A 25547-nucleotide genomic window follows, 5' to 3' on the forward strand; every position below is an offset into this window, starting at 1 on the left:
CCTGCAAAGGAAAAGGCATAATGAGCTAGTATGCACTGCATACTAGCTCATTATGAAATACTTACCTTAGAACGAGGCCACGACATCTGGCCCGATCCACGCTGAGGGAGCCGACATGCTCCCTCGGCGTTTCTTCCGGGTATTGCGGCTTCGGCACTGTGAGTAGCCGGAGTCGCGATATCTTCACTCCCGCGCATGCGCACGGGAGATTTCATCCCGGCCGGGTCCGGCCACTGCCGGGCTTTCAGCCGAGAATCCCCTTGTGCGCATGCGCCGCTGCAGTCAGTGGTGCATACCGAGGGGAATATCACCTAAACCGTACAGGTATAGGAGATATTTTTTTTACCTACAGGTAAGCCTTATTATAGGCTTTCCTGTAGGTAAAAGTAAAAAAAATGAGTATACAACCACTTTAAGAGTTCCCTTCATTGGAACTAAGGGGCCAAGCCCAACCCCTGAAAAACAACCCCCACACCATAATCCCCCCTCCACCAAATGATTTGGACCAGTGCACAAAGCAAGGTCCATAAAGACATGGATGAGTGAATTTGGGGTGGAGGAACTTGACTGGACTAGAGCAATGGGCAAAGTGCTGAAGGCTGTGACTTAACAGCAAACCACCAGAATTTATCTTCCAGTCATATGACTGGACGGCCTTCCCACAAGAATTGAAGCTGTTATAGCTGCAAAGAGTGGGCCAACTCAATATTGATCCCTATGGGCTAAGACTGGGATGCCATTAAAGTTCATGTGTGTGTAAAGGAAGGTGTCCCAATACTTTTCGTAACTGAGTGCATGTCCAAAATCTAAACAGGTTAAAACAAGCTCTGTGAGTTTGTTTCTGTATTGTTTAGGGGTTTCCCAGCCTTTGTGTAAAAAATTTGATCTGGGTGGCTATAGAGAGCCGCTCAACCACTTTTACTGTGCTTGCATGAGCACAATCTGTGCTTGGTGGGCTGGAGCAATGGGCAAAATGCAGAAGGCAACATCAAAAATGATTTTAGACCAGCTAGAAAACAGCGATAATAAATTGGAATCACTCGCAGAATTGAGCGATAGCGATTTGTGGGGAGATCCGTCATCAAATACTGAAAAGTACTGACAACGACAATTCTGCAACTGAGCAAATTTCAGTGTTTTTGATTTGATTACATTATTGAATCATTTTTATTATTGTTATATTATTATTTGGTATAATTATTCATAGTTATTTATTATATTATAATTTATGATTTAATTTTTAAAACTTTATCATACCCGGGCTGTCTGCTAGACTCTGGTTTGGACTGATTTAAGTGAGTTATTGCTAAGAATTACAGGACTACAATATAAAACGACAAATTTTCAAGCAAAATAATTATACCGCTTTCAGCACCTAAAATTTGAAATAATCATACCGCCAGGAAGGTTAAAATCCCTTTTCCCGAAATAACTGCCATTTTCAAAACTTTTTTTGCATTGATACATGTCCCCTGGGGCAGGATCCTGGTCCCCAAACACTTTTTATGACAATAACTTGCATATAAGCCTTTAAAATTGGTACTTTTGTTTTTTCTTGTTAGTGTCCCATAGACTTTAATGGGGTTGCGCGCCTTTCGAATTTTCTGCGAACACCGCATAATGTTTGTTGTTTGCCGAACGTCCGAACAACCAAAGTTTGGCCCATCCCTAGTTACAATGCACAGGAGTGGTGGCCCATCCATTAGGGGCGCGCCCCCTCTCTCCACACCACCCCACCCCCCTATATGCAATGGATAGATCAATGCATAGCATGAATCTATCCACGGGCGCCACGGCCACTCCCTTTTCATGCATCCGGCCCCTTTCAGGATGCCAGGCGCATGAATTACAGCGGCTCTAATAGGCTTCAAAATAAGGTGGGCTCAAGGCACAGAGAATGCACTCCGATCCCACCAAGGTGTGCTCCAACAGCAAATTAATATTCGCTGTTGCAACACTGATCCTCCACACCAGGAAGCAGATATTAAACCTGTTTCCCGATTTGCCAAAACGTCAGGCGATCCTATTGGATGCTTAACACTGGGAGGAGCAGAGAGGAGATGCACCGTGGAAGCTGCTCCAGGAGAAGACACCAGAGCAGCTTTCCCCGAGAATGCAACGCTTAAGGACAGGGGCGAGCATGCTGGAAGATGGCCTCATCATCTCTGCACTCCATAAAGACCCGACTGCAGCTCTCACCGCTCATCTCCAGGGTAAGGACAGACCAGCAGGCAGTTGGGTGGGGGGGTTTGCTGGGGGTTTTAGTGCCATGGCATGGGGGGGTAGGGGCAGTTGTGCTAGTGCTGCTCCACCGGCGGCCCAGAGGGGGGGTTGTCTGCTACCCCCGCCACCCAAAAAAAAAACACCAGCCACCACTGATGCACAGCTGCACCAGCTTCAGTATGCACCTATTTACTAAATCCCCCCCCCCCAAACTGCTCAGAATTGGGAAGGAGAATGCTGGTAAGTTTTAGGGAATAGTATGTATTTAGGTAGGCAAGTTTATTAAGGGGATGCTTTATCTGACATATAGAATTATAACACAGTTTGCGAGTTAATTCAGTCCAGACATCAGACATTCTCGTCATTCTAAAGAAACTCACAAACACACCTTAGGACAACAATGTATGCTCTGATCTCATATTCCAGATAAAGCTCTGATAAATAAAAATGTTGTTTTATCAATGTAACATTTTCCTGAGTTAACCTTTCTATTCATTCCCCGAAACCGTTCTCCGTCTTCTGAATAGCAGAGTAAGCAGGAACTTTGCAATGACACAGATTCCATCTACCTGGAAAATTGCCGTCTTTGAAGACCGCGCTTTGTTCTTTTCAAAGTGTCAGAACCTTTCTATTTCTACTCTCTCAAAGAAAAAGCACCACGTTCCACCGGACCCGGTCCACATGTGTGAGCTTCAATGAAACATGCCGAATTCGTTCAAAGTTCATTGCATAACACACATGGGTCTAAATGTCCAAACTTTCTAAACAAAGAGCCATTTTAGTGTCCTTCAGACTTTAGGGGGAGGTCGGACTGTAGCCAATAAGAGCAGAAAATGCCCCAACATCAGTGGGTGTAGACCACCATGTCTCAGGCCCCGAGGTCAGTGGAAGTAAAACTTACATAGCACCCCTGGTCAGTGGAAGGAATAATGCCCCATCACTGGTATCCATGGAAGAAATTGTGCCCCAGTGTTGGTGGGAGGAATGGTGTCTCCTTATTGGTGATCATGGAAAAAATTAACAGTGCCCCAAGGGCCGGATAAAGGTAAGCAAAGGGCCACATCCGGCCTGCGGGGTGCAGTTTGGAGACCACTGTGATAGACCATGAGAAATATTTTCCTGTCTGTGATGCAGGGCTGTATGTTTCAGAAGGATACATTATAAAACCTCAGGCTAGGTTCACACAGATGTGACCAAGCACACTCTCGTTTTTCCACGCTTTGCATGTAGAACAGTCCATTAATTTTATTGTAGCAGGTCTCCTCCAGATCTTTAGGACTTGACAGAGACCTGTGGCACATCTGCGCAATGCGCAGGGCATCCATTTTTTGGATTTTGAAGTTTGAAGTACGCACATCTTGTTTCCAAAAGGCTTATGCCGTGTACACATACGGCCAGACTTTTAGACAGCAAAGGTCCGACGGAACGGATCCGTCAGACAATTTGATTGTGTGTGGGCTTCATCGGACCTTTGCTGCCAAAAAAATCAGACGGACTTTAGATTTAGATCAAATCTTTCAGTTTGTCTGTATGCTGGTCCGATGGATGAAATTCGACGCTAGGGCAGCTATTGGCTACTGGCTAAGAACTTCCTTATTCTAGTCCGGTCGTACGTCACCACGGTCAAATCTGTCGGACTTTGGTGTGATTGTGTGTGGCCAAGTCTGTTGTTCGGAAAGTCAGTCGGAAGTCTGCCGAAAGTCCTTTGGGGAAGACCGTCGGACCTAGTCTGCCGGAATGTCCAGTCGTGTGTACACGGCATAAGTGAGACTTTTACTCATCTGTAATAACTTGGGATGTAGACAGATTACTGGTGTTCATTGAGGAGCACACAGGGTCTAACAAGCACACTAATGAGACATTTGGCCCATCCTCAACACTGCAGGACTCAGATACTTTGCATACCCTGGACACTATTATTAGTGTAGGACCCTCCTTATTTAGAGCAGGTTGCTAAGAAAAACTAGTTTAGCAGGAGTGGATTACTTAGGGCTGCTCAGTGTTTCAAAGGCTGCTGCTCTGTTACTTCCTCTTGTCTTCTAGAGATTTCTAGACCATAGTGGGGGGGGGGGGGGGGGGGACAGAGTCTACAGCAGTGGCGGCTTGTGCTCAATTTTCTGGGGGGGGGGGGGGTGGCTTGCGGCTCCCCCAGCCAGCCAACCCCATAATCCACCCCAGCGCTCGCTTGCACACCACCCCCCCCCCCCCAGCACTCAATCAGTTGCCCATTGTACACCAGCCCCTGCGTTTACCACATCCAGGTGGTGGCTTCCCCCCCTGCATCTCCTCCCGAGTCCTGTCAGACGCTTCTCCTCCCAGCCAATCAGGAATAAGGACCCCCGGCCAATCGGGGCTCAGGGCCCGCTTCCTGATTGGCCAGGAGGAGGAACAGGAAGACATTAGCGAATATTAATTTGCTAATGTCACACCACTAGGTGTGCCCCGGGGCGCAGAGCTCACCGCTTTAGAAGACAATTAGAGCCTCAGGCTCTAATTATGTGCTTCTAAAAAAAACAAAAAAAAAAAACAATTGGTCTACAGCCTGAATATTTATGGAACTCCAGCCAATCTCCGGGGAGGTGTGCCCAGATGGTGGTGAGAGAACCCATTAATAGTCTGAGGCCTGAGCAGCAGGGGCAGTGTTCCTGGGTCCAGTTCTGCAGGAGGAGACCCCCTGTTCAGGGCCTATGCCCCCTGGGGCTGAAGCCTGGGGGGAAGCCAGCCAGCAGACACCTTGGTCCCAGCTAAGCTTGGCTGGGGGCCTATTTGCATACATATAATATATTATATTTAATTATTTATACTCAAGATTTATAGACTTAGACATATATCAATCTGAATAGAATCTAAAACAAATCTTACTACTTACGAGTCCACATGATTTTCAAAAGACAGCAGAATTGGGAACGGCGAGGTCTTAAACGCACACTCTGCGATAGCTTCTATAACTTCCTACAAATAAAAGTCATGGTTAAAAATACTTCCCTGCAAGTATAATAGATAATAACAAACATTTCCTAATTCACATAGAAATACACACAGCTTTAGACTCATACATGTTCCCAGGGCCGCTGTTAGAAATCATGGGGCCCCATACAGCCTACCTGACGGGGCCCCCTTGACCCCGCCCACAACCCACCCTGGCTCCGCCCACAACCCCACCCCTCGTTCCGCCCCTGCCTCCACGCTGTCAGGGTGGTGGGGGGGGGGGGTGTCTGGAGGCAGGAGCTGGAACATGTAACATTTATAGCGCCCCACCATTCATAACTGCATCTGAATGGGAGAGATGTCAGTGTTTTGACATCTGTGCCCTTTCAGTTTGTGTCTTCATACACCACCGACTTGTGTCCATTTACATCAGGCTACCTCTGATCTGTCACATTTAGGTCTGGAAAAACAGAAAAGGATATTCTTTTCCAATTTTTTTTTTTTCCTACCTGAATGGACAGAGAGGAAGGTGGATCTAAATGCACACAAGTCAGTTCATACCTGTAAACCTACATGGAGCTTTCAATCAGGTCTGCATGAAAAAGGACCTAATTGCAAAGCTTGGGTGAAAGGTTATCAAAGGGGAGTGGTTTGGGGGTGGTAAAAATGCAGCTTGGCTGTGTGCTTTTACTGCCCCTTCCCCCCATCACATGTGTAAAAGTAGCATCTCACTATGTGCTCATGATGTATGGCTCTGTCAGTGTAACGTGACTGTGTGGTGCTGACTTTGTTATGGCTGTGCTGAGTTAGTCTGTAACACACAGTACAGCCATATATCAGGAAAGTCAGCACCACACAGTCATGTGCCCTGATCATCATAATGATAATAACCATGAGCACACAGAGTCTGGGGACTGCACATTATACAATAGTGTGACCTGTCAGTGTGTGTGTGTGTGTGTGTGTGCAGGGGACTGCTTGCCTGTGTACCACTGCCGTTGTCCAGATTACTCCTGCTGCTCTGTCTGTCTCAGCCGCCTTAGTGATAAATCCCTCAAGCTGCAGCACTTACTGAATGAAGGGAGCCGTATAACAGTAATATCCATCCGTTGGAGAGGCATACAGTGAGCAGGAAGAACTTTAGTTTGTGCAGGTATACTGAGAACAGCATGCAATTGTATCCCTGCACCCGAAAATGGAAAAAAAAAGTCCCTCTTCGGCTTTGACCTCCTGGGCCCCTCTGGTAACCTGATGGGGCCCAGGAAATTAATATATAGTCCTTATATACCTTAGTAATCAAGTGGGTGCGGGTTAATATAGTTATTTAGCTTTTTATTTTTTTTATTTTTTTTAGCTAGAGGTTAAAAGCTGGTCGGGCCCCCCCCTCCTGCTGGCCAGGCCCGGTACAACAGGGCTGGTTGTACTGCCCTATCAGCGGCCCTGCATGTTCCTTAAAGCCCAACTCCTGGAAAATGTCTACTTCTCCCTTGTGGTGGGGCTGCATCCAAGCGTCACTAAACCCGATGAAAAAAAAATAAAATTTTTAAACCCGAACTTTCATAAATGATGTCTAAAAACAGCAATGTGGGATTTTATATGAAGAAAAATACCATATATGTAAAAATTCTGCTGATCTCATTGCCTTTTTTAGGGGGGGGGGCTACATTGTCTCACTTCATGTGTAATGTAGCCACCCTTGTCGGGATGTTCCCGATCTAGACTATATTGTTCCATGCCAATGCACTACAGTACATCCTGATGAAAAAAAAAAAAAAAGAAAATAAAGGGAAAGCAGCCACCACATTTACATTTAGTAAGCTTTGATTTATTACATTCTGGTACAAGTTGATCTCATCTGTCCATAGGATGTTGTTCCAGAACTGTAAAGGCTTTTTTAGATGTTGTTTGGCAAACTCTAATCTGGCCTTCCTGTTTTTGAGGCTCACCGATGGTTTACATCTTGTGGTGAACCCTCTGTATTTACTCTGGTGAAGTCTTCTCTTGATTGTTGACTTTGACACACATACACCTACCTCCTGGAGAATGTTCTTGATCTGGCCAACTGTTGTGAAGGGTGTTTTCTTCACCAGGGAAAGAATTCTTCGGTCATCCACCACAGTTGTTTTCCGTGGTCTTCCGGGTCTTTTGGTGTTGCTGAGCTCACCGGTGCGTTCTTTCTTTTTAAGGATGTTCCAAACAGTTGACTTGGCCACACCTAATGTTTTTGCTATCTCTCTGATGGGTTTGTTTTTGTTTTTTTTTATGATATCCAAAGTGACAGCACTTTGGATCTCATATTGAGAGTTGACAGCAACAGATTCCAACTGCAAATAGCACACTTGAAATGTACTCTGGACCTTTTATCTGCTGCTTGTAAATGGGATAATGAGGGGATAACACACCTGGCCATGGAACAGCTGAGCAGCCAATTGTCCCATTACTTTTGGCCCCTTAAAAAGTGGGAGGCACATATACAAACTGTTGTAATTCCTACACCGTTCACCTGATTTGGATGTAAATACCCTCAAATTAAAGCTGAAAGTCTACAGTTAAAGTACATCGTGTCTGTTTCATTTTAAATCCATTGTGGTGGTGTATAGTGCCAAAAAGATTAGAATTGTGTTGATGTCCCAATATTTATGGACCTGACTGTATAATGCAATGTGAAGGCACTAGACACAGGAAGCTGCAAATCTCTGGTGATAAATAATGGTAGCACCCAACTGACTATGCACTATGTCAGTGGTGCATGAGTCGCAGGACTGGCTGAACAGAATGAATACTATTGCTTCTGGTCAAAAAAAAGAGAGTGTATACGTGTTAAAAGGCGCATTGGCAGCCCAATCAGAAGTTATGGGTTGCCTTACTGAAATACATGTTAATGTGCGATATAGCACACATTAAGGTGTATTACCAGCAAAGGTCTGCATCTGGGCTGAACCTCAAATCACATAGCTGATCTTATTATTTCCTGACATGGGCAAACACAAAATATGTACATATGTTTGATTCTGTAAATATGGCAATGCATTTATTCATTTTTTCACCTTAAGCTCTCGCTGAACACCAAAAAAAAACCTGTAAGGCAATTGCATAACGTGCTAGTATGCATCGCATACTAGCACATTATGAAATACTTACCTTGGAATTAAGCCTTCCAGGGGCGCACTGTCACCACTGAGAGGGCTGACATCTCTCCCCCCCCCCGGGTCCTTCCTCCGTGTTTGCTACGCCCCTTTCCGCAGAGAGCTATCCCGGAAGCGGGTGCAGATACCTGTACTGTACAGGTACCTGCACCCCCCTCCCCCCTGAAAGGTGCCAATTGTGGCGCCGGAGGGGGGGAGGATTCCAATGAGCGGAAGGTCCACTTTAGGGTGGACCTCCGCTTTAAGGCAGGAGCCATCTAAATGCCCACAAGCCACACATATGGATGCATGATGCCTGATGCATGAACCCTTGGACATGATGGCTGAAGTTTCTGTGCTGTGAGTGCACTCCCAGCACAGTGACTGAGCTGTCAAGGATACCTCTGATTATGATCGAGAGCCAGTTGGATGGGCTCCCAATCATGTGATCAGGACCGTTTTTAAGGCAGGGCAAAAGGGGCAGCTGCCCTGGGCCCCATCATTGTAGTGGGGCCCAAAGCAGCTGCCTCATACTTGCCAACTATCCCAGTTTAAATTCCCTTATTCCTTGAAGTTTTAGTCCCGTGCTGTGTCCCGATATCTCAGTGTAAACTTCTGCTACTGCTGCCCAGATGCCCTATTGCCCTGTACAGATGGCTCACCTGCAGACCCTGTGTTTACATGTAAATAACCTGCATTGATATGTAAATAGTGGTGGCATTAATATATAAATAGTCGTGGACCACGGCATTGATATTTAAATAGAGGCGGCATTAATATGTATATCATGTCCCCCTGAGGTCACATCCACCATCACTTCTGCTGAATGCTGCCCACTGTGGAGGTAATGAAGCATGCTTGAAAGTTCTGCCTACAATTGTGGTCATTAAGCCTTTACATCACATTCTGCAAAAGTAAGCAAATTATAGGTAGAACCCTTCTTCAAAATAACATGAACCCTGAAGTTTGGTAACCAATCAGTGAGCAGTAATGCTGTGCACTAACCTTTTGCTACCAATCAGTGTGCAGTAGTAATATGCAGTAACCTCTAAAAAAACAATTAGTGAGTGGTATACATGTTCAGTAACCTCTAGCATTCAATCAGTGAGCAGTATTGATGTACAGTAATCTCTGGCAACCAATCAACAAGCAGAAGTCATGTGCTGTAACCTCTAGAAAATATCAGGGAGCCATAATGTGTGCTGTAACCTCTAGCAGCCAGTCAGTGAGCGGTAATGATAAACCGTAACATCTGGCAACCAATCACAATTGCTGCCTGATCTGATTCAGTAAACTGATTTTGAGTCTAGCTGCTATTTATTGTATGCCTCAGAGCATGTGGAGAGCGAAATAGCATGGAGGAGGGGGCCCAAGAAAATGTTTGCCCAGGGTCCAGTCAATATTAAAAACGGCCCTGCATGTGACCACTGTGAAATCCTCTCCACCTCCCAACATTAGGACCCGGGGTAAAGGGGCTACTGGGAGGGGGCAGGAAAGGGAGGCCCGGAACGAACAAAAGAGAAACAAAATAGTGCAGGGCCGGGCATGACTATGTGGAATAGGGAGACAACAAAGGGTTAAAAAGTGTGAGAAGTCTTAAGGGGGAGGAGTTAAGAAATAAAGGAATCTGAGGGGGAGGAGAGTTTATTTAAAGGGGAGGCGGGGACTTCCGGGAACAGTCAGTGAGAGAGACAGAAGGAGGCCGTTTTACACAGGCTGCTCCTCTGTCAGAGCTACACGGAGGTCGCTTTCTTCACGGCGCGGTGGCGGGCTGCAGCGACAAGCGGGGGGACAGAGTGGCGTCCAAGCGGCGGTGCGGTATGGGGATCGTGCGGAGGAGGCAGGCCACGGAGGGAGGTTCGTTCCCGCGCTCGGCGGTCCGGTACACAAGGCATTTCTCGCCCCTGCTTCTCTCCCCCAGCGGCGAGCAGCGCCACTTCGGTGCCCCCCCCCTTTTTTAGCGGTCCGTCGACCCCACCGGCTAGGATCACACGGGGGTTTCGCCCCCATGAGGTACAGAAAACTCCTAGTCGCTGGGGGAGCGGGGGGTGGGGTGGGCCATAATGGCGCCCGTTCCCTGACAGCGTGCGCGGGCCGGTGGAGATTGCGTCCCCCCCCCCTTCAACAGTGCCAGCCAGGGGGGTGAGACAGCGGGGGAGGTGCTGGGTTTCTCTGCGGCTCCACGGGGCCTGTGGGAGCGCGGTAGGGGGGAGGACAGCGGGGCGGCCCACATGGAGATAGGCAAACGTGGGGCTTGTGCTGTGGTGGACGGATCCACCGAAAGGGAGAGGCCCGCTGTGCAGCTGGGAATCTACGGCCCCCAGGCATGCTGCATGAGGTGAGGTCGGGGGAGGAACGGTCCAGTTTGCTGGAAGACGAGCAGCCGTGGGATCTCGCATCGTTGGAGTGGCAGGAGCAGCGGCTGTGGGGCCCTACCCGTCAGCTAGGTAAGATGGTACATTGTCTCACGTCGAGTTCTTGATGCTCTTTGTCAGTTGCTGGAAGTGGAGAATTGGGGGTGCTAGGCTGCGGGCACGTCTGGATGCAGCGGTTGTCCCCGGGGCATCGGGCATTTGCACCTGGCACTTTTGGGACAGTGGGAAAACTGCGCGGTTGTTGGGGGATTGGTAGGACCTGTTTGGGGGCCCCCGTGGGTAAACCCATGGGTTGCTGGGGGGAAAAGAGCAGTCAGGGCGTGGCCCCCCCCCCCTCGGCCTTGACAAGGCCCCCTGCCAAGCGTCCTGGTAGGCAGGCTGGTGCAATGTGCGGGGTGCAGGGGGGGCCCATTTACGGCGGGGATTCGGATCCAGCACGGTGGGGGTGAGTATGGGGAGTTCTTCTCTTGCTGCACCTTGGAGATTTTGGGACGTTGTGCCTTGGCTGCAGGCGTTTGCTATGTGACGAGTGAACGGTCAAGGGACAACAGGCACGTTGCTCGGCTCTTGCCGGTTATACTGCGGCCATTGGGGGGGGCACATTGGGTTACGGAGGGGGTCCGCTGAGCTGAAGTATGGTACTTCCTTTAAACGGGAAGGGGGTGGTTCGTCGATCTCTCTGGTGGGATGGTGGGATATCTGCCTATGTGGGCGCTTGGGGTTTTTGGACGTGGGGCCCCCCGAGGCAGTTTTTCTTCAAGGTGGTGGGGGGCTGGGGAGACACCCGCCTCGGTATTTATATGGGAGCTACGGTGGATTGGGGGGTTACGGCTGTCCTGGGCAGGAGGGCATCTGCTGTGGGGGTTCTTATGCCCTGTCCCGGTGTTTTTTCAGAGATTTTGCCTGTGTCGAGGAGTTGGCGAACAAGGGGGATGGTGACGGTGGGGAGAAGGGGAAGTATGCAGCCTTTTCCAAACTAGGTACCCTGATTGGGGGGGCGGCTAGGCTGTTTGCTGATGGGTGTGTAGAAGATTTCTTGGGCTGCCGCGTTCCCTGGCGGGGGTGCCGTTTATGGTGCAGTATTTCCGGTCTGCTCCGAAACAAATCTGGGGTTTTTTTTCGGAAAATATGGAGAGGGTGAGGCATGGGGGAGGGCCCTGGTTATGATAATAAACAATAAAAAAAAAAAAAAAGAGGAAATAATATGGTGGGATTTGGTTTGTTCACCAATGGGGGGGGGTCCCTGGGGAGGAATCGAAGGAGGTTAGTCTTATGCCCCAATTCTCGTTTACCAGCTGGGATTCGGTTACTGTGGCGAGGGACCCCTAAGCTGGTACGGCGTCTGATTCTTCCTTGAAGTTGCTGACAGGTGGGGTAGCGCTATGAGAAAGGAACATTCGGGGCTTAGCCTGACGTCGAGGTAGCTTTTCATTGTTCTTCGGGGATGCTGGGGCAAGGGACCAGGACAGGAATGGAGGTCTGGCCAGGGGTTGCTCCATGCCTTGCAAGCAGTTTCATATGTTAGTCACGGTGGAGTGGGTGGTTGAGACTATGTTGGGCCTGTTTCCGTCATCCGCTATTGCATGCCTTTCTGGGTGTGGGGATACCGACCTCGAAAGGGGGGTGCGATTCTCCTGTCTATGTTACGGCACTTCGCAAGTGGGTTCGGCGTGCCATGGGTGGCGGTTATATAGACTGAGGGCTCGAGGGCAGATATTACTTTTCTGGGGCATCAGGGTTGCCCCGGATCCGCGAACGGAGGTGGTCGGGATGGAGATTCGGGGATGTTGGGTCAGCGGGGTTTGATTGGGGTTATTACAGTCTTTACTGGGGGGTTTTACTTTTGCAGGTCGCAGCAGTCCGCGTGCGGGGATTTCTGCCGACGGCTGGCGGAGGCAGCAGCCAGGGTGCAGGCCCAGGCCCGATTTATAAGGTTTTTCTAAGGAATACGACGGGGACCGGACTGTTGGGCGCACGTGTTGGAGGAGTATCAGGGGCGATCGATTTGGGCGGGACCGGGGAGTAAGCTGATATTAATTGGTTTGCAGGGTCCAGGCTATGGAGTTGTGGGGGAGACGTGTAGGACCTTTAAGAGTGGGTGGCAGTTTGACACTGTGTGCGGTACAGGTTGTCTACCGCATGCCCACGTCCTAACAGATGGTGGTGTGGTTGCTGCACCATTTTCGTTTGGGCATTGCATGCAGTTGACCACTGTTATGTAGGCTGTACGCCTCCTGGGAAGTGTCCATACTCTGTTGGATTTTCCTGTCTCGGTTTTTAGTGGGCCGAGTTCGGGAGCTAGCTCCATCTGCAGAGAAGGGGGGGTCCCCGGGGGGTGAGTGGGTCGGCCGGGTGGCTTGCAACACGGTAAGGAGTGAATGGATGGTTTTTGTATGGCTTGCTGGGGGCTGTGTTGGTTGGGTCGGAGGTCAGACAGTGGGTGGGGTATTTTCCTTCCATGCACATGAAGGTATGAAGGGGCGGTGTCCTCCGTTAGGCAGCAAATGGCTGGTTTGGCTTTGTTCCTCCGCTCTCGGGGGCCAGATGGACGTCACGGATGGAGTGTTGGGAGCCACACGCGTTTACAGGGCTTCGGAGGTGTCACATGCTTGCGGACCCTTGGTTGCCATTTGCTTTGCGTTCTTTGGGACAAGGGGGGCCATTGGGGTTCCATGTGTTCCTTGACTTAAGGGATAAAATTGTATACAGCTGTTTTACATAGCGTTTTGGCGCCATTCGAGTGGGGGGGGGGGGGGGTGTGTTGGTGGGCCCCTGCAGGTGGCATGAAGGGGGGGTTTTTACGGCTCTAGATGTGGCTATCGGGGAGGGTAGTGTGGTTCCGTTTGTGTAGGTCTAGGTCAGAACGGAGGGAAAGGGCTGAGTGGGCAGCTGTTTACATTGCCTGGTTCCCAGGTTTGCCCTGGGAGGGTGGTGATGGACTCTTGGAGTGTTCAGTTTTTAGGGGGGTGGGCCATTCTAGGGGCGCAAAAGGGGGTTCTGGAGTATCCACGTTCCAGTCGTGGTAGTTTATCGGAAAAGCCTTAGGGCGGTGGGGTTGGACTGTATGGGCAACCACAGGGGTGCCAGGGGTGGGGCTGCATGAGGTGGAGGTAATGAGGATGGCACGGTGAGAAGGTAGGTATTTCCACACTGGCGTTTGCCTACATATTGTTACACACTTGGGAGTGGGCGTGGTACGGGGTTGGAGGCAGCTATCTAATAATTGGCTCGGCTTTAGTTGTGGAATGTGTTCTACGTTGGTGTTATCCTGGTTTTGTCCATTCTGTCCTTTCAGATGAAGTGCAAATCTGCCTTGTCTGGATATAGGGGCATCTATATGTCTGTGGCTGCTACACTTGTTTGTCGTGCTGTCCTTTCAGATGAAGTGCAAATACGCCTTGTCTGGATGTGGGGGCATCCCTATGTCTGTTGGTGCTACCCTTGTTTGTCGTACTGCCCTTTCAGATGCAGTGCACATACGCCTGGTCTGGTTATGGCGGCATCCCTATGTCTGTTGGTGCTACCCCTTTGTTTGTCATTCTGTCCTTTCAGATGAAGTGCGCATACGCCTTGTCTGGATATGGCGGCATCCCTAGATCTGTTGGTGCTACCCCCTTTGTTTGTCGTTCTGTCCTTTCAGATGAAGTGCACATACGCCTTGTCTGGTCATGGGGGCATCCCCGTGTCTTTGGTGATACCCTTGTTTGTTATTCTGTCCTTTCGGATGAAGTGCACATACGCCTTGTCTGGATATTGAGGCATCCCTAGGTTGTTGGGGGGCCAGGTGGGCGGAGGATGGATCAGATAGCAGGCGGCTGGGTGTTTCTCGGGAGGAGGTGTGTATCCACTGGATGGGGACCCCTGGGATGGTGTGGAACAGGGGGTACCGGAAGTGCAACATTAAGCTTGGCTCGGTCAGGCAACTGGACGTTCTGGTTCTCCGGGTGGGAGAGGATGTTTTGGGGGTCAGTCTCATCGGGGGGGGGGGTAAGCTCGGCTGTTAAGTCAGAAGGTGGCACTCCGCTCAACCTTTCCCTGCCGGGTTCATGGGTGGTCCGACATTGTTGCCCGGACTACAAGATTTGGGCATTAGCAGTGGCAAAGTATAATAAAGCCTGTATGTGGTAAAAGGTTGTGGGTGAGTGGTGTCATGTAAGGGGGTTTGGGCTGTTATACACATGGAGTTGGAGCCTAAGGGGGTATGTTTTCCGGTGGGCGAGGGGATTCACCTCTCAGCTGGGGGTATTGACCGGTGGGCGCTGGGTCTTTAGGAGGAGATTCAGCGGGCCCTGCGGGTGTGGAGGGGCCCTTAAGGGTAAGGGGTTATCCTTGCGGGCTGTGGCGGTGTCTTTGGTCTTTGATGGTGGCAAAATCATACGTGATGGAAGTGGTGGGGGGCTCATCGGTAGTATGTGCCCCTCTGGTTTATTCCAGTGGAACGGTGTCTGCTGGAATACGGTAATGGTTGCACTGCGGGAAGGGGGTTGTCTCCAAACTGATCATTCGGCTGGAGGCCTGTTATGGTGAAAAAGGTCCCGCAGTGTAGTGGTGGAAAGTGTTAAGTTTGGGGGTACCATCATAGACCAATAGACTGTTATTTAAAAAGTTGTCGTTACAAAGGTTATATGATAAAATTGGAAAATATTTAATAGTTGGTTAATAATAAAAAGGCTGCTATGGCCATTTTTATACTCCAAACTCCTGTGTGGTCTCATTATTTTATGGGGGTAAAAGAAAAGGGGATTGGGGTAGTACGTGTGGTCCAAGGACAGTAAAAGAAGGTTGGGGATATCTAGACTACACTAGTCAGGGGTTAAATTATAACTTTAGGGAAGAAATATTAAGAATAGTCAATCACAAAACACAAATGCTGTATGAATCAACCAACATAATACAGAGTACAAGAAGGATCTCTCAATCATCTCTAATAAAGGCACTGAGCACTGCTTATTCCTCCTGGACAGAGTTTAATAAATGACACACGTAGAAGTGTGCATGACCAATCAGTCAATCTCTGGGCTGCTTCTTAAGATTCCAATTACTTCTGAATTTGAAAGCAAGGAAATTAAGTTTAAACTTTACATATCTTGTTCTGTATTAGCGACTGATGTCCTCTCGCTGGTTCCAGGAGGTATTATTTTTTTTGTGTTCTGCTATACCGAAAAAATCTTCCGCTTCCCACAGCTTCAGTCACACAAGACACTACAAACTGTGATTCAGAGATTTTTGAAATGCATCTGTAAAGCTTGATTTTATTTCTAAAGACGTCTGATGATTCAGGGATGTTAAATAACGAAATTTCCTCTGCTGCCTGTTGTGCACTTGGGACCTCCGATGGCCAGATCCCATTACCAGCCCTGCAGTCCCAAAGCCTCTAGCGCAGCCTCTCTCAACCTTTTCAATACAGAGGAACCCTTGAAATAACGTTCTGGTCCCAGGGAACCCCTGCTAGAATTACTATAGCTACAACTCATGATACATTAGTGTGATGATCAGTAGGAAAAATACTCCTTACGCTTCTGGTCATAAGAAATGGTTACCCTCTTAGCCCTTGTACACACGGTCGGAGATTCCGGAAGAGGTCCGGAAGTGATGTTGCATACACACGGTCAGACAAAGTTGTCGGAAAATCCGATTGTACATAACGTGATGACGTTATTTCGTTACGACGGGACTACGTTCAGGCTAGCAGCCAATAGCTTTGGTCTAGGAATTTGATCTGAGCATGCGTGGCACTTTGTCCGTGGGAGTAGGCCACACATGATCGGAGTATGTCCGATCGGAGCATTTTGTCAGAAAATTTTACCGGCAAGCTGGAAAAGTTGGTCCGTCGGATATTCCGATGGAAACAGTCCGATGGAGACCACACACAGTCGGAATATCCGACAAAGCGGTCCGATAGTACACATCCCGTCGGAATCTCCGACCGTGTGTACGTAAGGGCAAACAGATTGATAAAAAAAAAAAAAGATTAATGGTGTCAGTGGGGACTTATCTGGAAACAGAAATTGCTTACTGCTCAATGAACCCCTAGAGTTCCATGGAACACTTGGTGAGAAACCCTGCTCTGTGATAGGGAGTGCTGCTTGGTCTTCAAAAACCAATGGATCCCAGTGCAAAAAATGCATGAAGAAACCCAAGTACTGTACCTCAGAATACTGGTACATGTGTGAAAAATGTTTAAAAAAGCAAATGGTAAGCCTGCCTGGTCAACAGCGAGAGAGTGATTGTTGAGGTTTTTCACTTTCTCTCCAAAACTTCTTAGACCTTGAAGGTCCAAAATGCTAAATATCCAAAATGCCATATATAACAATGGTGACTGTTCACATGTAAGCACTCAGACACCTGTGCTCACATGTGAACACCTGTAGCTCGAAGCTCCAAAAGCTATCTGTGCTGCTTTTAAGGGAAATTTGGGGGATTTTTTTTTGGCCCTATGGGAGCACCGGAAAAGGCTCAAATCAAGTGATCTAGAGTGTTTTTTTCAGGTGTATTTCAGGCAATTGTCAGCCTGTAAGAACTGGTCTCTTCCCCCTAATGCTTTCAATGGACTTTAACAAGAAACACCCAAAGCTGGAATACACATGTAAAGTGCTTGTAATAGCCTAAAATTATTGTATACGCATGCTAAAAAAAAATGAGAATCGTTTTGTTCATGTGTGAATGCAGTTTTTTTTTTAAGGATATTTTGATGATGCCAAATGGGAGGGTTACATAGTTAGGGTAGAGTTGAGCGTTAGGGTTGCACTATAACTAACGAGTCAGAAAGCTCATATTTTGTTGTGGAGCTCTCAGCATTGAGTATAAGAAAAAAAATCAAAACCTCTCCCAATTGCAACAAAATCTTAAATTATCCCCTAGACTAAGTCCTTAAGTGATGGGCTTGGGTTCACTCTGAACTCAGGTTTGTCTAAACCTGGAAGTTATCAGTCATTGCTGGGCCAAGATTCTCCACCCTAGAGCTGACGAAACACAAAATGGAGAGGATGCTTGTGACATCATTGACCTAATGTGGTCACATGACTCTATTAGATCATCGTCATTGACCTAATATGGCCATATTAGGTCAATCATGTCATGAGCCACCCCCTACCCTTCAGATACAAGTAGTTGTGGTGCAGGGGATCTCAGCTCATTGGCCTAGCAATGACAGCTAACTAGCAGGTTTGGACCAAACCCAAGCTCATCCTTCCTAACACCTATAACTGTGCCTTCACACTTCACTTATTTAACCACTTATCTCCTAGCCTATACCTTAATATTTAACCTTTAGCTGAACATTTAACCATTACCTTAACCTTAATACCTAACCCTTGACCCCTACCCTAAGTCAAACCTCTAAACTGGTACCCAAGTAGGAAACATAACTCCTAAAACCTAACCCTAGAACTGATATGAATCCAACCCAATCCCTGAACCAAACATCAACCCTGAAATAGCTTCTAAAATAGAATACCCCCAACTACCCACATCTGTATACTCTGTCCTGCTGAGTGCCATCACACCCAATCCTCAGGCTTTTGCCTATATTTCTGTGCTCAGCACTGAGCTATCAGCAGAAAATGCTATTGACTGATTTACAGTAAAGCTGGGATTACATTTAGGATGAAGCTTAGATTTAGCACAGAGGGTTAGGGTTTGGCGCACTGCTCACAGTGGTTCACTTCCATCGTCAGCATGGCAAGTGTCCACTTAACTGCAAGCCCTTGTACACACGGTCGGAGATTCCGACAACCAAATCCGTCGGATTTTGTCCGCCGGATTTTGTCAGACGGATTTTGTCCGAAACTGTTGTATACACACAGTCGGACAAAGTTGTCAGAAAATCCGACGTGATGACGTTATTTTTTCGTGACGATGGGACTACGTTCACGCTAGTAGCCAATAGCTTTGGTGTAGGAATTTGATCTGAGCATGCATGGCACTTTGTCCGATCGGAATTCTTTACACATGATCGGAGTATGTCCGATCAGAGCATTTTGTCTGAAAATTTTACCAACAAGTTGGAAAACTTGGTCCGTCGGATACTCCGATGGAAACAGACCGATGTAGACCACACACAGTCGGAATATCCGACAAAACGGTCCGATCGGACACATTCCGTCGGAATCTCCGACCGTGTGTACAAGGGCTAAAGGTTGCCTATGAAATGACTGGGTGACGCTACCTCTGCTTTTCAGGAAGTGATGTAAGTCTTTATGGTTTCTGGTAGCCACTTTGGGGCCTCTTACCTAACCAGTCAAAGGTGGTGCTGCTCCCCCTAGCTTGTGGCTTATCTTCTAGTGAGGTTTCAAGACAAAACAAAGGTATGGCGAAAACTTCCTCTTTTTCGGATGGGTAGGGCAAATGTGCCAAAAATAATTTTAATGCCACAATTACTTTACTTTCTTCATAATTCATCAGTTAGTATTCCACTAAGGATATTTAGAGCCATCAACACACTAGGGAACTATTATGGATGCAGCAACCACCTAGATTGGGAGAAGCTACAGTACTCAAAAGATTCAAGTGGGCTAATCCTACCAAACCCTTATATAAAAAAGGTCATTGACCTAATAGGCCATATTAGGTCAACTATGTTATAAGTCACCCCTCCCTTTCATAAACCTTTACCTGAACAAAACCCTTGGATCAAAATCTTTGGATTAAAAAACAAAAAAAGGTTGTCTTTAATGATCCAGTGAATTTTTATTTTCATATGTGAAATGTATAATGATCATCCAAATCCTGGTTCTGTTATTGTGATAAGGATAATGTCCCTGTTTATGAACACATTCATTCTTCAAAGGTCATGGATTCTATACATAATGCATAGCTTGACCAGATAACAGATGAGCTGATAAAGCACTACGCAAACTGGTGGTGCGATGTAAATCCTGTATAATAATGACAATGTGTTATACCTTAAATAATATTTCAGTAGTCATGGTGAAGCCATGAGTAATGACCGGCTCCTCGTCTGCGGTTCTGCCCTTCCAGCAGTCCAGTTCAACACAGCGGCAACCAGCCAGAAGCACTTGACGATACATCTCTACTGAGGAGTTGCCAGCCAGCTGCCCCGCTGTAACACATCAAGAAAAATACAGAATATTAATGACAATAATGACTACATTGTATTTAGAAACGTAGTCCAAAAAGACATGCTGGTAGGTTAACCACTTTCAGACCGGACCAATTTGCTGGTCAAAGACCAGACCACTTTTTGCGATTCGGCACTGCGTCGCTTTAACTGACAATTGCGCGGTCGTGCGACGTGGCTCCCAAACAAAATTGACGTCCTTTTTTTCCCACAAATAGAGCTTTCTTTTGGTGGTATTTGATCACCCCTGCGGTTTTTATTTTTTGCGCTATAAACAAAAATAGAGCGACAATTTTGAAAAAAACGCATTATTTTTTACTTTTTGTTATAATAAATATCCCCCAAAAATATATAAAAAAAAAAATTTTTCCCTCAATTTAGGCCGATACGTATTCTTCTACATATTTTTGGTAAAAAAAATTGCAATAAGCGATTATTGATTGGTTTGCGCAAAAGTTATAGCGTTTACAAAATAGGGATAGTTTTATAGCATTTTTATTAATAATTTTTTATTATTTGTTTTTTTACTAGTAATGGCGGCGATCTGCGATTTTTATTGTGACTGCGACATTGTCGGGGACCCATCGGACATTTTTGACACATTTTTGGGACCATTGTCATTTATACAGTAATCACTGCTATATAAATGCAGTGATTCCTGTGTAAATGACACTGGCAGTGAAAGGGTTAACCTGTGGGTGGCAGTGTAGGGGTTAAGTGTTCCTAGGGGTGTGTTACTAACTGTGGGGGGGTTGGGCTTTCATTTAGTGTACACTGATCTCTGCTCCAATCACATGGAGCAGAGATCAGCGTCACTAGTTGCTAGGCAGAATGAGAAAATGTTGTTTATACAGCATTTCCTCCATTCCGCCGCTCCGTGAGACGATCGCGGGGATGCCCGCGGCGATCGAGTCCGCGGGTCCCGCGACCGGACTCACGGAGGTCCCGACCAGCGCGGGAGCGCGCCGCCGCTGGCGCGCTCCCGATGGCACGGTGGCAACGAATATTGGACGTACATGTACGCCAATATGCCTGCCCGTGCCATGCTGTCGACGTACATCGTCGTGCGCTGGTCGGGAAGTGGTTAATTAGCGCATATCTAAATTGGCTTTAGCATATACATATGTGATAGGGACCTTAGATTGTAAGCTTCTTGGGGGCAGGGACTAATGTGAAATGACCAAAAAAAAAAAAACTTGCTTACACATGTCAGACTACATGTTATTTTTTAATATTAAAATTGTATTTATTTTTTGCATACAACATGCAATTTATAACATTGGGCATAATGGGTTCCATCTAGATACAAACTTCACTTGCAGGTAATGTTAATGTTGCGGTACCCCCATTGGGGCTGCCGATTTTAACTGGTTCATTCCAAAGGCTACAGTCCATTCACTCTAGCTCCTTTAAACAGTCTTGTATTTTTATTTATTGCTTATAGAACTCGTAACTGCAGAGGCGTCAGAGGCCACACCTCACTATGCTAAACTTCTTTGAACAGTCTTTAAGCCAGAAACAAAGGGGATGCCAGGAGCGTCTAGCGCTCCTGCTCCTCATTCCGGCACCTGAGTTTTGGCTGTGGCATTCTCCTAGTCTTAGTCCACCTGCAGGCTGATTGATGTGGTCAGTCTCTGGGTGGAAACACAAACCTGTTATAAGCCAGCTAAACCCTCACTTGGTTGCTTGCTATAGAGAGTGATACGTGTGTTAATCCTGATCAAGCCCCCCCTGTCTGTCTGCCTTGCTCTGCTTGTTTGGATTTCCCTGAGGTATGACAATGTCTACGTTTGGACTGGATTTTGGACCATTCCCTTAACTCAGCCTGCCTTTTACGTGGACTGTAATAGGACCACGCTCTCTGTCTGCTAACCACAAGTATCTGTTTGCTTTGCTTAGTTTGCACCTGCCCTGGCATGGTGACCAGGCACTATAGCATTGTGTATAAGTCCTGGGGGCAACAGAGTACCAATAGGCCTGCTTGCCTTATGGGAAAGGGGACTGCTAAAGGTGAAGAACACAGTAGCCAGTTATAGTGCATGACCACCTACGTTGGGGTAGACGTGACAGGGAAATATCAGAGCGGAGACCATGTAAGAGCAGTTTCAGGATGAGCTACAGCTGGTACCCCATAAGTAGGACAGCATACAGTCATTAAATCTTGAGCTTGGGTCAGTACTCATGATATCCCAGGGCAGCTGTGCACCTCCCAGCTTCCACCAGGCATTCCTCAATTAATTCTTCTGACCAAATCCCTAGCTTCAGGTGAAATTAGGAATAGGCCTTTAGCTCTGTAACAGCTGGGACCTCAATGAAAATCTGCCAAATACAACAGGATTGCTTCAAAGGGGCAGCAGCCCCTGAGGTTGGAAAGTTCTCCAGCATCTGCTCCAGACCCCAGATTATTTATGTTCCCCTCCAGTCACTTACTGGGTAGGGATGAGCCGAAGACCTCCCGGTTCGGTTCGCAGCAGAACATGCGAACAGGCATAAAATTTGTTCAAACACGCGAACACTGTTAAAGTCTATGGGACACGAATGTGAAAAATCAAAAGTGCTAATTTTAAAGGCTTATATGCAAGTTAGTGCCCTAAAAAGTATTTGGGGACCCAGGTCCGGCCCCAGGGGACATGTATAAATGCAAAAAAAAGTTTTAAAAAACATTTTTTTCGGGAGCAGGGATTTTAATAATGCTTAAAGTGAAACAATAAAAATGAAATATTCCTTCCATGTCTGGGGGATGTCCCTAGTATGCCTGTAAAGTAGTGAATTTTTCCCATGTTTAGAACAATACCACAGCAAAATGACATTTCTAAAGGAAAAAAATTAATTTAAAACTACTCGCGGCTGTAATGTACTGTTGAGTCCTGAAAATATAGATGAAAGTCATTAAACAAAATGGCATGGGTTTTCCCCCAGTCCATTACCAGGTCCTTTGGGTCTGGTATGGATATTAAGGGGAACCCCACACCCAAATGAAAAAAAAAATGGCATGGGGGTCCCCCAGGCACTATATACTCTGAACAGCAGTATACAGTATGTACTATACGGCCTGCCCTATATACTCTGCAGAAAATTGGGCCTTAGGTGTTGGTGGTACCAGAACACTGTAAGCCCTCACAGTTAATCTTGTTGGGCGCAGGAACGGGCCCTGCTGTGAAATATTATATCAAGAATTGTAAGTACATGCCCCTGTTAAAAAGGGACAGAAAAATTGGGCCTTTGGTGGTGGTAGTGCCAGAACACTGTAATCCCTCATGGTTATGCTTGTTGGGCACAGGAACGTGCCCTGCTATGAAATATATCAAGAATTGTAACTACATGCCCCTGTTAAACAAAAATACACTGCCTACACTTACTGAATATAGAGTTAACACTGAATTTATAGGCTATGCTAAATGCAGAGTATATATATATATATATATATATATATATATATATATATATATATATAATATATATATATATATATATATATACACACATATATATATACAGTGGTGTGAAAAAGTGTTTGCCCCCTTCCTCATTTCCTGTTCCTTTGCATGTTTGTCACACTTAAGTGTTTTGGAACATCAAACCAATTTAAAAAATAGTCAAGGACAACACAAGTAAACACAAAATGCAATTTGTAAATGAAGGTGTTTATTATTAAAGGTGAAAAAAAATCCAAACCATCATGGCCCTGTGTGAAAAAGTGATTGCCCCCTTGTTAAAACATACTATAACTGTGGTTGTCCACACCTGAGTTCAATTTCTCTAGCCACACCCAGGCCTGATTATTGCCACACCTGTTCACAATCAAGGCATCACTTAAATAGGAGCTGCTTGACACAGTAAGGTCCACCAGAAGATCCTTAAAAGCTACACATCATGCCGAGACCCAAAGAAATTCAGGAACAATTGAGAAAGAAAGTAATTGAGATCTATCAGTCTGGAAAGGGTTATAAAGCCATTTCCAAAGCTTTGGGAATCCAGCGAACCACAGTGAGAGCCATTATCCACAAATGGCGAAGACATGGAACAGTGGTGAACCTTCCCAGGAGTGGCCGGCCGCCCAAAATTACCCCAAGAGCGCAGCGACGACTCATCCAAGAGGTCACAAAAGACCCCACAACAACGTCCAAGGAACTGCAGGCCTCACTTGCCTCAGTTAAGGTCAGCGTTCATGCCTCCACCATCAGGAAAAGACTGGGCAAAAATGGCCTGCATGGCAGAGTTCCAAGGAGAAAACCACTGCTGAGCAAAAAGAACATCAAAGCTCGTCTCAATTTCTCCACAACACATCTTGATGATCCCCAAGACTTTTGGGACAACATTCTGTGGACCGATGAGACAAAAGTGGAACTCTTTGGAAGGTGTGTGTCCAAGTATATCTGGCGTAGAAGGAACACTGCATTTCATAAAAAGAACATTATACCAACAGTAAAATATGGTGGTGGTAGTGTGATGGTCTGGGGCTGTTTTGCTGCTTCAGGACCTGGAAGACTTGCCGTGATAAAAGGAACTATGAATTCTGCTGTCTACCAAGAGATCCTGAAGGAGAATGTCCGACCATCTGTTCGTGTACTCAAGCTGAAACGAACTTGGGTTCTGCAGCAGGACAATGATCCTAAACACACCAACAAGTCCACCACCGAATGGCTGAAGAAAAACAAAATGAAGACTTTGGAGTGGCCTAGCCAAAGTCCTGACCTGAATCCTATTGAGATGTTGTGGTATGACCTTAAAAAGGCCGTTCATGCTCGAAAACCCTCTAATGTAACTGAATTAGGACAATTCTGCAAAGATGAGTGGGCCAAAATTCCTCCAGGACGCTGTAAAATCCTCATTGCACGTTATCGCAAACGCTTGGTTGCAGTTGTTGCTGCTAAGGGTGGCCCAACCAGTTATTAGGTTTAGGGGGCAATCACTTTTTCACACAGGGCCATGATGGTTTGGATTTTTTTTCACCTTTAATAATAAACACCTTCATTTACAAATTGCATTTTGTGTTTACTTGTGTTGTCCTTGACTATTGTTTAAATTGGTTTGATGTTCCGAATCACTTAAGTGTGACAAACATGCAAAGGAACAGGAAATGAGGAAGGGGGCAAACACTTTTTCACACCACTGTATACACACATATATATATATATATATATACACACACACATATATATATACTAGACTGAGTGTGTGTGTGTGTGTATATATATATATATATATATATATATATATATATATCAAATACACTGCCACTAACTGAATAACCTTCCTGCTTAATGCAACTCTCTGTCCACGGCAACAACACTACACAGGGCCGCCGTGTAAGCAGCCTTATATAGTATGGAGCGTGGTCTTAGTCCCCCTGAGCCAAGATTGGCCAAAGGTACCCTGCCTTTGGCCAACTATGACTCTCTTAGCAGAGGGCACTGTGATTGGCCAAAGCATGCAGGACGGGTGCATGCTTTGGCCTATCATCATACGGCAATGCACTGCGATCTCGCAGTGCATTACGGGGCGTTGCGCGGCGCTCGAATTTGCCGCAAACACAATATAATGTGCGCTGTTCTGCGAACAGGCGAACACCTGATGTTCAAGTCAAACCTATGTTCGACCCAAACATCAAGCTCATCCCTACTACTGGGCACACCTCTCCGGGCTCCATCATCATTCCAAAAATAATCAGATTTGTTATTTTCCTATATTTATCCTTATGTTATTATATGTCTTTTCTTCTTTTCTACATGTCCTTAAAGCGGTAGTAAACCCGCACTTTTTTTTTTTTTTTTTTTAAACCTGCAAAGCAAAAGGCATAATGAGCTAGTATGCACC

General features: G+C 46.6%; 1 protein-coding gene across 1 annotated transcript in view; it reads right to left on the reverse strand.

The window, feature by feature from the left end:
- PLCB1 (phospholipase C beta 1) overlaps positions 1 to 25547 on the reverse strand; it is a 957098-nt gene that overhangs the window by 269706 nt on the left and 661845 nt on the right. Inside the window, exons 11-12 of the mRNA XM_077485489.1 lie at positions 19555 to 19712; positions 5093 to 5175 (exon numbers count right to left, since the gene is read on the reverse strand). Of these exons, the coding sequence (XP_077341615.1) occupies positions 5093 to 5175; positions 19555 to 19712 (241 nt within the window). The remainder of the gene's footprint in view (positions 1 to 5092; positions 5176 to 19554; positions 19713 to 25547) is intronic.

This window comes from Lithobates pipiens, unplaced genomic scaffold (assembly GCF_037356315.1).
Source record: "Lithobates pipiens isolate NorthernLeopardFrog02 unplaced genomic scaffold, aLitPip1_a1.2 Scaffold_18, whole genome shotgun sequence".
Lineage (NCBI taxonomy): Eukaryota > Metazoa > Chordata > Amphibia > Anura > Ranidae > Lithobates > Lithobates pipiens.